General features: G+C 31.7%; 3 protein-coding genes across 3 annotated transcripts; all 3 read left to right on the top strand.

Annotated features, from left to right (window-relative positions):
• Positions 1-13: 13 nt before the first annotated feature.
• LOC105672126 (uncharacterized) lies at positions 14-2,501 on the top strand. The gene is made up of 4 exons (XM_012366852.2): positions 14-721; positions 1,205-1,411; positions 1,680-1,865; positions 1,960-2,501. Exons 1-4 carry the CDS (start codon positions 677-679, stop codon positions 2,251-2,253), a joined length of 732 nt encoding a protein of 243 aa, XP_012222275.1. The 5' UTR covers positions 14-676; the 3' UTR covers positions 2,254-2,501.
• A 574-nt stretch (positions 2,502-3,075) lies between these two features.
• On the top strand, positions 3,076-4,721 carry LOC105672123 (uncharacterized). Its single transcript, XM_012366848.2, has 4 exons — positions 3,076-3,195; positions 3,344-3,553; positions 3,874-4,047; positions 4,146-4,721. Exons 1-4 carry the CDS (start codon positions 3,139-3,141, stop codon positions 4,479-4,481), a joined length of 777 nt encoding a protein of 258 aa, XP_012222271.2. The 5' UTR covers positions 3,076-3,138; the 3' UTR covers positions 4,482-4,721.
• A 128-nt stretch (positions 4,722-4,849) lies between these two features.
• Positions 4,850-7,609, top strand: LOC105672125 (uncharacterized). The gene is made up of 4 exons (XM_012366851.2): positions 4,850-5,071; positions 5,315-5,509; positions 5,591-5,758; positions 5,863-7,609. The coding sequence occupies exons 1-4, from the start codon at positions 5,027-5,029 to the stop codon at positions 6,187-6,189; spliced, it is 735 nt and encodes a 244-aa protein (XP_012222274.2). The 5' UTR covers positions 4,850-5,026; the 3' UTR covers positions 6,190-7,609.
• Positions 7,610-12,202: the final 4,593 nt, after the last annotated feature.

Genomic DNA, 12,202 nt, shown 5'->3' with positions numbered 1-12,202 from the left:
ATAAAGGTAAGTAAAGTAAAAATGAAAAAAATTTACTCTTGAAAAATTTACAACATTACCTAAGCGAATAATTGCGTGCAACGTTCTGTCTCTCTGACAGTTTTCTTATATAAAAATTGTGTGCATACAGTTGGCTACAGCTATAATAACAATAGCGAAGACAAAGCGTTACAATCAAGTCTCGCAAATACTCTGCGCTCACCGAATAAAATGTCTCGTCACGCGGACGAATCAATATTACATAACAAATATTGTGCAAATATTTATACAGTTGAAAATGTACCGATTGTACCTGTTGATATTTTCGTTGAAGCTTAATCGAGGCATTACGTCGCAAAAGCAAAGTAATCATATAATCTTGTTCAATCGAAAAATCATGAGTCATTGATATTTCGTATATTTCGTACATTTGCGATTTGCTTAGAATAAAAATAATTAGACGAAATGAAGTGGCTCTTTGATATAAAATCTCGATAGGATAAGGGCCAATAAAAGCCAGGCCATCGGTTACGTAAATATTGAAACGGTTTCTTGTAATCGTTATCTTCACGATTGTTATCGAAATAATCATTACCGGTCCATCAAGGAATTGTATATATAAATGCGCAATTAATACCATTTGTCAGTTAACCGATATTTAGTGTAAACTTGAGCGACCTGATATCAACAAAGAAGCATGAAGAGCATCGTAGCATTGTGCCTCTTGGCTGTACTTTGTACCGTAAGTTTCTTCATTAAAATATCATTTATGATGCAACATGTTTGGATTTATCATTCCGCAGAATGCTAATAAGCAAAATGCTTATAAGCAATATGTTTATAACAAATAAGCAAAATGCTTATAAGCAAAATTATCAAGATTTCATATAAAAGTTTAATCATAATAAATACTAAGTATATAATTCAAAGTTTACAACATTTAATACTTTAAATTAATTAAATCATGAAAAAAATGGTTAAAACAAAATGTTCGTTCAACTAATAAACATTTAACATAAAATTATCTTTAATGCCGATAGATAGCTACGAGAAGGTTGACTCTATTCATCTCTCCTTTAAATATTCGAAATTTTAGTTATCTTGCATAATATTCTTATCTAATTTCAAGTATTAATTCAAATAATTGACAAAAGTTGGAAAAATATGCAAAAAAAGGCCGTTATTAATTTAATATGATCAATATATAAAAATTTTTTCATCTTAGGTCAATGCCATTCCAGTATCAGACGACTTAGAATATCTAAGGCGTCAAGTGAGAGAGACAATATATACCATCGACAATGATATACTTCGACTTGAGCGTCTTCGTCTTCACACCGAGGAAGACACCGATCGAAAAGTCAACGATAGATTAAATGAAGAACAGGATAACTACAGAGAGTTGAAGGATACATTATTAAAAGATTTAAAAGTGAGTATAATTATTTGACTTGATTCGCAATGTTGGTGCAATGCACTGATTTTCTTCAATTATTAATTTATCATCTAATTACTGACATTGAATAAACCAGCTGTCAGACACAAGTTCTTTAATAAATTCGTCTGGATTATTAAATTTCTAAGAGTGTGTGTAGACAAAATGTTACTTTGATATTATTGAAAAAGAAGAGAAGAGCTCAAGAATCGAAAATAATATTAATTTAATAATTAATTGCTGTATTTGGATCATTCATTTCTAGACTAAAGTGAATGACGCTAAAGATAGCGGCAAGGAAGTAACCAAGGTAGATAATTGCTATAAAGACGCTGTTGAGGGCATCGGTGAATACGAGAACCAAGCGGAAGAAGCGGCTGTCAAATGCGTAGAAAATTCTGAAACCTCTATTAGGAGCAGTATTGGCTCTGTTGTCGATAATCTTATCGAGGTGCATCTCCATTTTTTATCGCATGTTCTATTCTTCATTAACGTAAGTAGCAATTAATATCGATCAGATTCTAATCGCGTCGATTCCTTTACAGACCGGACGCATTACGATATCAGAATTGGATGACATTTTCTTGGACTGCCATGACATTGACATTATCAAAAAGAAGAGCTGCATTGTCGAAAAGCTGGGCACAATAAATGTCCAAGTGAGGAATTTTGAAGAAGATATCATTAAGGCTGAAATCCACGCTGTGCCCTTATCGAACAATGTCATTAGGCAATCCGGCAATTGCTTCAAAAACGCTTACTCATCCATATACTCGGCAATCACTACGATCAAACTTGGAGTGCAGAAGTGCATCAAGGACGTGGAATCGAAGCTTTAAAATACTAATGTATTTATTAATTATGAATACACTTTATCAAAAGAATCCAATGTGTGCAAAGACAATATGAGTTAGAAGAAGAAGCGATTAAGCATATTCTCTACACTAGCATAGTTCGTGCACAAAACACTAGCATAGTTCGTGATATGCATCCCCAAGTCGGGGCTTTATACATGTACCTCAAAAGAGATCTTTCTCGAATATGTAATGAACAAATGAAATAAACCTAATAAATCTCAAAACGAAAATTAATTTTTATTTCCTATCCATATTCCAATATCCAATATCCAATTCTTTGTTCGTTTGCAATCAAGCTTCCTTATACATAAAGTTGCAAAATCAGATTACATACGCAACTTCTACAGTTATCACAAATCGCATTTTAGATTTTAATCTGCTGTATCATCCTCGTGAAATCAAATTATTCAATCTATTTGTCCTGTTTTGCGTACAAAAATAGTATTATATGTATTTAATAATTTATTAAGACGTACATACGTAATGGCAAACTTTTATCAGAACTTTTACCGTAAAACTTTTACCATGTTTCAACATTGAAAAATAAATATTCCGTAATCGATTCAATAAACTCAATAATTAAAAAGATTGAATACTTAGTACTGTTATCGACAAAAGCTACTTGTCACTTAAGCCACTCATCAAATCTGCGAAAGTGTTTCATGTACATACTTGTGATTCGATATCTTTGAAATCAGATGTTCTTGGACATGGATTATTAAGCAGAAATTGCTTATCTCATTCCCCGCCCACCACCTCCCGAAACTTATTGAAATGTTTTTTTATCACCCTATATAAAAAGGCGTAATTAATATCGCTTACCAGTTAGTCGAATTCTCGTGTCAACAGAAGCTATTGCCGAATATAATGCAAGCAAGCATGAAAATCGCCGTAGGATTATGTCTCTTGGCTGCTATGTGTGCCGTAAGTTCTACAAAATCATTCATGATAAATAGAATATTGACTCAAAGCTTACATAGTTACCACAACTAATTAATACTGCAAATCAATTATATCGTAAAAAAAATGGCCAAGCGTTTAATATAATACTATGTTCGTTCTTCGATTTTAGAGCAGGGCGATTGACGATCCAGAGGACGATTTGTTAGCAGAAAGAATTCAAATAAGAAATGCGTTAGAAATTGTGGAGAGTATTACACAACGACTTGAACGTCTCAAATCTGACACTAGAGAAGACACTATTGACGAAGTCACTAGAAGACAATGGGAAGAAATGGATAATTTCCGAAAACACAGTAATCTACTACGCAATGAAATGCGCGTAAGTAATCTTTCGAATCAATGTGCTAATTTGTCTCGTAATTATTGATTAATCTAACATAAGAAATGTATTAAATAATATTTATAGATTTTTCGAAAATTATTAAAATTTAAAAATCTAGAAAAAATTATATTTTAATATTATATAAAAAATAATGAAAAACGAAAAACTGCTTGTATGCAGTTAATTCACATTCTTAATTTCACATCATTTTGTCACATCAAAAAAAGTATTATGCGATTATTTTATTTTTACAAGTCAAAATTGAGCCAAATTGAGTATTCGATTATTCACTACATTATTGATTTATTTATTTCTAGCGAGAAGTGAACGCCGCTAAGAAGAAAGGCATAGATGCACAGCCGTGTTACGACACCAACTCTAAAGGCATAGACGGCCATCGCGAAGCAGCGACCAAAGAGTCTGAAAAATGCAAAGAAACTGCTGAAAAAAATATCCAGAACATCCTTGATCCTCTCGATATTATTAAATTGGTAAAAATTTGTTATAATTATTGCATAATGCTTGATCATCTATGGTTTACCGATAATTAATGTGAAGAAAACTCTAATCCTATTATATTTTTTCACAGACCGGAGATTCACTGATAAACGATTTGGAGTCGCTCATTATGGATTGTCATGACATAAACAGTGCCACAGAGAAGGCTTGCATCAACGGAGAATTGACGACAATTAACCATGAAATAAAAGTCTACGATGGCGAGGTCAGTTCTGCCGGAGACAGTGTCTTCATCGCATCCAACAATGTTATTCGACAAGCCAACAAATGCATAAGCGACGTTTACGTGTTAGCGCGTTCAAACGGCGAATCCAGTATGGATTCTAACTCCAAATGCGTCAAGGATGCTTTAGAAAAGAAAAAGCAAGGAAGACAGATCAGAACAATTACTTTTGATTTAATTTGAAATTATTTTCGACAAAACAGACAATTCGAAAAAAAGTCGTGCTTTTTTCAGATTAATATCAGATTAAGATTACGCTTATTCGTTATACTTATATAACTAACACTGCTGTCTCTAAACTATACGCTGTCTCTAAACTAGAATATCATAAGACATTAAGAGTAAGAATTGCGTCATGTATTTCGACGAATATTTTTTTCTCATGCAATACAGAGAAATAAAAATAATTGAAACATAAGAGAACATTATTTACCGATACGATTCCTTATTTGTTTACGATTGTCCTTCATCGCGCTTGCCTTTCGCGCAAATTTCCAAAAGCATATGCGATAAGTTGCACATGTCTTATCATTATACAAATGAATTATAATCTGCGCTATCTTTCGGATAAAATCTAACAACTTTTTAAAATAAAAGTAATATCATAATTTTCCATTAAAACACAGTATTCCATTAAAGAATCGCTCATATAAAAGAGCCCAAATAACGCTGTTTGTTAAACAGTCCATTTGTCACAGTCGAAAAGTTCTCAATTGTCATAAGCAAGCATGAAGAGAGGTGTGGCATTATGCCTCTTAGTTGTACTTTGTACCGTAAGTTTTCGTATTTAGATAATAATTTGCAATTTTGTTCACAAAGCATTAATTCAGATCTCAGTTTTTAAGGCTTAACATTATAAAAAAAGATAGACAGCGAATGTTAGAAAAAAAATTCACTTTAAGTTGGTTCCATCCTCAAACCAATAAAGTTTTTTCTTCATCGTTTTACATATTTTCATCGAGCAAATCTCAATGTAGATTTAAACAATTAGCAAATTTTTATTTTCCTGATCTTAGGTCAATGCGACTATTTTAAATCTTCCGTTGACTAAAGTGAAGAATGCGAAATTGTCTGTGGAAGAAAGCACAGCCAAAGTCAATAAACTCCGCAATAACTACGTGCAAAAAACTGACTTCACAATCATACAGAAATGGTTAAAAGAAATAGAGAAGCTCGAGAAATATATCGAGCGAACGCTCAAAACAATGGACGTAAGTAATCAGTCTCAGATATATTCCTCGTTATAATTCAAATTATTTATTTGATATTATTATCGATTCATCCATTATTAGAAAGAAATCGGCAAGATAAAGGACGAAAATGCACATTGGTGCTACGACGCTGCTCTTAGTTTTATCAGGAATACCGACTACGCGACATATACACACGCATTAGTGTGTCATGAACGCGCTAAAAGCTCTATCAACAGCAACCTTGGCTTTATCGATGATCTTGTCTCGGTAAGTTAATCGTGATTATTATTGTGATTATTATCGTTATATTACGCTGTTCTATTCTCCGCTGATTAAAATGGAAAGCAAATTCTAATCGTATTAATTTACAGACAGGGCGAAGATTGTGGCCGGTTTTGGATAACATCTTCCCAAATTGTTACGACAGTACTTCAGGAATTTCGGACATTCTCAAACTGCGGAACTGCATCAATGATCAGATCGAAATATGTAATGTTGACGTGAATAAGTTAAAACGTGACGTCCATTCAGCCGAACACACTGCCAAGACCGCATTTGACAATATCATTCAGAAGAGCGATAAATGCCTGAATGATGCTTATTCGGCCTCACAGTTGCACATCACGGAGGCTAAGGAGATTTTCACCAGATGTCTCAAGACTTCGTGCAACAAACCGTTTGTTGTTGCAAACCAGTGAATGAAGTATTTTTATTCCACGAGAAAGAGTACTATATTTCAAGTTATTACTATATTTTTACTCTCGAGAAAAAACACTATATTTCAAGTTATTACTGCGACATTACACGATTTGCTAGAGCAGTGTTTCGTCTTTAACAGATTTTCAATACACAAACCGTACTAATGTAATTGTTATTATTAGAATAATAACACACCGAAAATAACAACAGCGAATTCGGACTAAGATTTACCGTCCACAAAAAATTCTTCACCGTAAACGAATCGATATTACATCACAAACTTTCTGAGAGAAAAAAATGTTTGTACAGTTCGAAGCATCTGATTATAATTTTTTACATTTGTCATACAGCTTCAATGAAGCGGTTTTAATATAAAAATAATTGCATTCATTTAATATTAAAAATAATTATATAAAGGATAGACCATCGCGAATCTCTCGCGATTCATTTAAAGTGAAAATAGATAAAACAAAGTGAAAAGAACTCTTCAATATAAAATCTCGATAAGAATCGATAAGAGAGAAATATTGTTACTAAAAATATTTATATCGCTAATGATTATTTTGATAATACAATCATGTAGAAAAATAGTTCTTATAATAATTATCTATAATCATTTATCGAAACAATCATGACATGAGCGGTGTTTTATACATATCTGCAAATCAATAAGCGTTTTAATTTTTATCGGCTCTTATTCTTTTGTCGAGATTTCATATCGATAAATTTGTCACCTATTTTATACTTATTCTTTTATCAAAATATTAAGTTAAACACATTTAATTAATGACAGATATTAGCGTAATTCAGAAATTTTTTTAGTAACTTAGCCATTATAAAATATTATTTACAATCACGTAGGTGTAAAAATCTTTTATGCCTGAATGTCAAGATTTATGTAAACATGTAAAATATATATTCATAAAAAATATATTCATGCAATATGTAATACTATAAATATATAGTAAATATATAAAGTAATATTTGCATTCTTAAATCAATTTTTCTACAAAAATACAAAAATATCTTTAATCTACAATAATTAAATATGAATCTGTATAATAAGTAATTTCAAATTTTTTAAATAAATTTGTCCATTATTTTTATCAAGCAACATGCAGTTTAATTAACACGTGTATTTGTTTGTCAAAATTGTAATCAAGTTCCGCTCATGTCATGATTTTTTCTCGTTACGCTTACTGCGTAAAAAATAACACCATCTATTAAAAAGTACGAAATTACTTATTGTCCAATACATATCACACTTCAAAGTCATGATCTGAGTGATAATTCACTTCCTGATGTACTCAAGTTCAAGATGTGTAAGTAATCATTTAAGTCGTGCAATAATTTAACATATTATCGAAAATCTATAAGTTCAATCAGTTTGATTTACATTTGATCAACTCAAAGTTTCTAAACTCTCATTTATTAATTAGTTTTCAAAGATATATATTTGATATAATAACACGACATTTAATTAAATTAAACACGTAATTTTAGTTTATTTTATTATATCTTATTTAATTATTTCTTTTGATTTATTTATTTACTAGAAAAAAGTGGAGGTTGCTAAAGAGGAAGATAAGAATACTCAGCCATGCCACAATACAGCGTTCAATACTCCGTGAAACATTAGAATTGACAAACGACGCTGAACGATGTGTCAGTACTGCTAAAAGTTTCGTCAAGAGCGAGCTTGGTTTTATCAATCTTATCTTGGTTAGGTTTAATGCTTGATTATCATTGTATGTTCTTTGACTAAATAATATAGGTAAAATTCTTCAAGTTCAATTACGTTAATTCCTTCACAGACTGGACGCAAGCTGATAACGAAAATAGATAACATCTTTCCAAGTTGCTACAACAATGATATTTTCAAAATGCAGAGTTGCATCGCTATTGAACTGGTGCTAACTAATATTCTTGTGAAAAACTTTGAGAAAGACAGCAAATCCGTCGAAAATACCGCTAATTCCACATCCAATACGATTTTTCTACAAAACGGCCTAAGCGACGTTTATTTGTCCACACGTTTCCAAAATCACAGAGAATAATTTGGCTGCCACAAAATGCCTTAAGAATTTGTAAAACAAGTGTTTGCTACAATGATGGGGATTAAAAGTGACGCAAATCAAAAAGCGAATGAATAAGAATAAATGAAATAATTAAGGTGTTTAAACGTTTAAAAGATTTATGGAAAATTTCAAAGATTTTATTTGAAAAGAGCAAAGTATCTCATAAAACTGCAGAAAACTTTACTATCTCAATTGTAGAAAGTTATTCTCTATATATTTAAACATTTAAACGCCTTTTAATATAATGCTTTGTTTGCGCAAAAAATTTCTTTCGTTTTTCGAAAGAAAATCTTGCTATTTGCCCATCCGAAATTTTGTCATTATCTTTATCACCAACAAACTGTAAACTCACTGCCAAAGCAGAAGTTTCAGAATTTGTTGATGTAAAAAATTAGATAGAATATAAAATTTAAAAAAAATTTTTAATCCTAAAAAATTTGAAAATTCTAGCTAACCGGAAATTCTACCTAACAGAAAATTTTACCTAATAAAGAATTTTGTCTAATAGGAAAATCACTTTAAAAAAATTAGGTTTTATTTTGCGTTACGCAAACTCGTGTGTGCAAATTATATTTCTCAAAGAGAGAAATTTGAAGGAAAATTTTTTGCGAGAATGTTTGAGAATTTTTCGCGTAATTGTTTGGGGTTTTTTCGCGGGTTGCTTAGCGCAGAGCTCAGCTCAGTTACCGCTATTTACATCTGAAATTCGAGAGGGAGTTTTACGCACGACCGTTCAGGAGTTTTTCACGGGATGCTTAGCGCAGAGTTCAGCTCAGTTACCGCTAATTGCATCCAAAATCCGAGAGCGACTGTCTCGGCGTTTCTCGCAGGACGCTAGCGCAGAGCTCGGCTCAGTTTCCGCTAGTTGTGTCCGAAATTTGTGTTGATAGTCGACCATTATTCAATGGTCGATCGTATCAACGTTTCGAGATCTGTGCTCGACCATCATTGATGGGACCACAAATTTCGAAAGTTCATGCTCAACCATGGGATCAACACTAGAACTACCGACGATTAACATATACCAGTTTCTATTACCTTTTTTTCTAAACAGAGATGAAGCAAAAAAATATATTAATCAGTTTAATCATTTAATACAATGCAATAAGTCAGAAAAAATCTCAGGAAATACAACATTATAAATTTAAATAATTGTTCTAAAATATAAACCGGTTATTTTGACCGCCTTGGTAGTTCTAGTGTTAAGCCATAGGACCACGGATGCATGGATAAGCTAGGAAAGATTACGAAGAAATTGGCGTATAGCAAAAATAAATATATTTCAAAACTGTTAATAAAAAATGTGCTCTTTTTTTCATTAAATAAATTATTTCAAATATACCATAATTTATTAATATATTTACGTTTGTGTAAAAGAATTTTCTTTTTTATTTTTAATTTATATTTGTAATACGTACATATGTATTTAAAAATTTTCTTACTTTTGCTTTTCAACGCCAATTTGTATAATATTTAACCCTGGAAAAATATATAAATAAACCACTTACCGTAGGGAAAGAAAAAATAAAAATACACATTTACACAGAAAAAAAGAATTTTGCAATAAAATAAATGCAATAACATAAGAATTTCACAATAAAATAATTGTTGCTAAGTATTGCATATTAAATACATATGTTAGCGGCAGCAAATTCTTTTTTTCGGTGTGTTAACAATTTTTTTCTTTTATTTTATGTATAATCTTACTTTTCAAAATATTTCTTTTCTTTTATATTTTTTATTGTATAAAAAATATATAAAAATATATATATAAACAAGCATAATACATTAGTCAGGATAAAAATATATTGAGTTATTTAGAAAGTTTGTAATAATTTTTATAATAAAATTGAAAATAATTTTTATATGTTTAGATTCATTTTTATTCAATATGCTTCGTTGTTTTCGACAACTTTTGCATACCACTTTTAACAACTTGTGCATACATTACTGAATAAAGATATATAAACATATAAAAATTGTTTTTGATTTTGTCATAAAAAAAAAATTCTATAAACTTTCCGAATAATTTAATATATCTTGCTCTGATCTGTCAATCATGAAATATATTTAGGAATGTTCCAGGGTTAAATATTTATCAACGCATCTAAGTCCTAGCCTAACCATTTAAAATATTGGATCGGAGAAATAGTGCACTTTTCATATTTTTATATAAAGTATTTTTGTGTATGATTATATTTTTAATATTATAAAATTAATATTTAATATATATTAATTGAAAGGCTATTAGGCCAATAAAAGTTGTGCGCTCAATCAAAATCCAAATTAGAAACACTTTGCTTTCTTTAATGCACAACACATTTTGCAGGTATTTCCATATTTTTTAATGATTTTTATAATAATAATAATAATAATCTAACATAACATGTATCTTTTCTAAATATATATAATAATATTGGTAACATGTAAATAAATTTAATTTAAATCAATTAAAAGAATAAGTACTTCGTTTTTTAAAAGTAACGTATCGTCAAGTAACATGAAAGCACGTACAACTCAAAATATTTGAAATATGTGAGAATAAAATTTTGATATAAAATTTTGCGATAAAAACTATACAGTTCTGCAAAGTGTTTTAAAAATGCATTTTTACACTATTTTTCTCCGATCCATTATCTTAATAATAAAAGACAAATTAGATTAACTCACCGATCGATGCGCAGCAGCGGAGTTGTCGTTCTATTGATCTGCATAGTTGATGATCTGTAAAATACGAAAATAAATCAAGATTATAGTTGCGTTCATAATGAATATTTATCAAATCATAATTGAGTACATTGAACTTTTTCTTTTGTAAGCAATGTAATTCTTTTTGTAAGCAAATATGGAATAAAAGAATTATTGAAATTTTAAGTCTTTTAATGTGTACAACATTTTTAATAAATGAATGAATTATTATTTACCGTAAAGTTGCTCCGCCGGCGCACGATGCTCCTTCTGAGCCTCCTCCTCCTCTCATTGGTCCTTCGAAGCACTCGCACTGAATCACACGCGTTCGCGGCGCACGCCTTGCTCGCGTGCGTGTCCAAATACGAAAAATCGCGCGATTTACATTAAACAACACTTCCGATGTCGCAGGCGAATCAAACCGAATTGTCCAAACTGCGAGATTACGTGCGAGGTTACGTGCAAATTCCGTCCGCGTTTTAGACGACCGTATTTTCCAATTGAGGCACGATTTTCTCAAAACAGAGAACAAAACGTAGCTCGAAGAAGTTAAGGTGCGATTAATCATGGAATCAACCGACTAGATACCGGGCATCTCACACTGAAGATGCCTTTTTGTAGTCGAGATTTCATGATTAAAACCGATCCTTTTCTCCCCCGAGCCAAGTCCAAAGTCAAAAGAAAATCATGTCCCAATATTTGTCGTAGCATGCGACGGAAATACGTTCGTCTATACAATTCGCTACAATACGGCGTTTCGTACTCGCGCGAAACTATCACGTCATTCCCGGCATAAACCACTCTCACACGTTTTATTATATTACGAAATTACGGCGGGACGAATGTGACGATTTGAAGCGCGAAGGTTAGGTGCATTGCACGCGTGCGTTTTTAAATACGAAAGTCGCGCGACCTTTTAAACGGCACTCCCGGTTTTTATTACGACGATCACACGGTATTTTACACACTCCCGACGCGATTTTGTCCTATGAGAACAAAGATATAACTCGAATATCGCTTGTCGCACGGAATACGCGTTCGGCACTCTGCATAGAACAGTATATACGCAACAGGTAATGATAGAAAAGGGGGAGGAAGACGGAAAACTGTAAGGGAAAGTAATAAGAGTAATAAGGAGAGGGATAATTCGACGTGTGAACCCGTACGAGTGCCGCCGTGCGACTAATAAAAAGCAAAATACCGCAGGATATTTGAAGGACTCGCGAAGACTTAGGGAACATGCGCA

The sequence above is a fragment of the Linepithema humile genome, chromosome 4 (assembly GCF_040581485.1).
Source record: "Linepithema humile isolate Giens D197 chromosome 4, Lhum_UNIL_v1.0, whole genome shotgun sequence".
NCBI lineage: Eukaryota > Metazoa > Arthropoda > Insecta > Hymenoptera > Formicidae > Linepithema > Linepithema humile.
This window is presented reverse-complemented; position numbering and strand designations above follow the sequence as displayed.

Bases quoted from the DNA above. Each gene is read 5' to 3' on its own strand.
- LOC105672126 (XM_012366852.2), top strand. From the start codon at position 677: ATGAAGAGCATCGTAGCATTGTGCCTCTTGGCTGTACTTTGTACC. The intron at 722-1,204 runs GTAAGTTTCTTC...TTTTCATCTTAG, and splicing joins TCTTGGCTGTACTTTGTACC to GTCAATGCCATTCCAGTATC. The intron at 1,412-1,679 runs GTGAGTATAATT...ATTCATTTCTAG, and splicing joins CATTATTAAAAGATTTAAAA to ACTAAAGTGAATGACGCTAA.
- LOC105672123 (XM_012366848.2), top strand. From the start codon at position 3,139: ATGCAAGCAAGCATGAAAATCGCCGTAGGATTATGTCTCTTGGCTGCT. The intron at 3,196-3,343 runs GTAAGTTCTACA...CTTCGATTTTAG, and splicing joins TCTTGGCTGCTATGTGTGCC to AGCAGGGCGATTGACGATCC. The intron at 4,048-4,145 runs GTAAAAATTTGT...ATTTTTTCACAG, and splicing joins CTCTCGATATTATTAAATTG to ACCGGAGATTCACTGATAAA.
- LOC105672125 (XM_012366851.2), top strand. From the start codon at position 5,027: ATGAAGAGAGGTGTGGCATTATGCCTCTTAGTTGTACTTTGTACC. The intron at 5,510-5,590 runs GTAAGTAATCAG...ATCCATTATTAG, and splicing joins GAACGCTCAAAACAATGGAC to AAAGAAATCGGCAAGATAAA. The intron at 5,759-5,862 runs GTAAGTTAATCG...ATTAATTTACAG, and splicing joins TTATCGATGATCTTGTCTCG to ACAGGGCGAAGATTGTGGCC.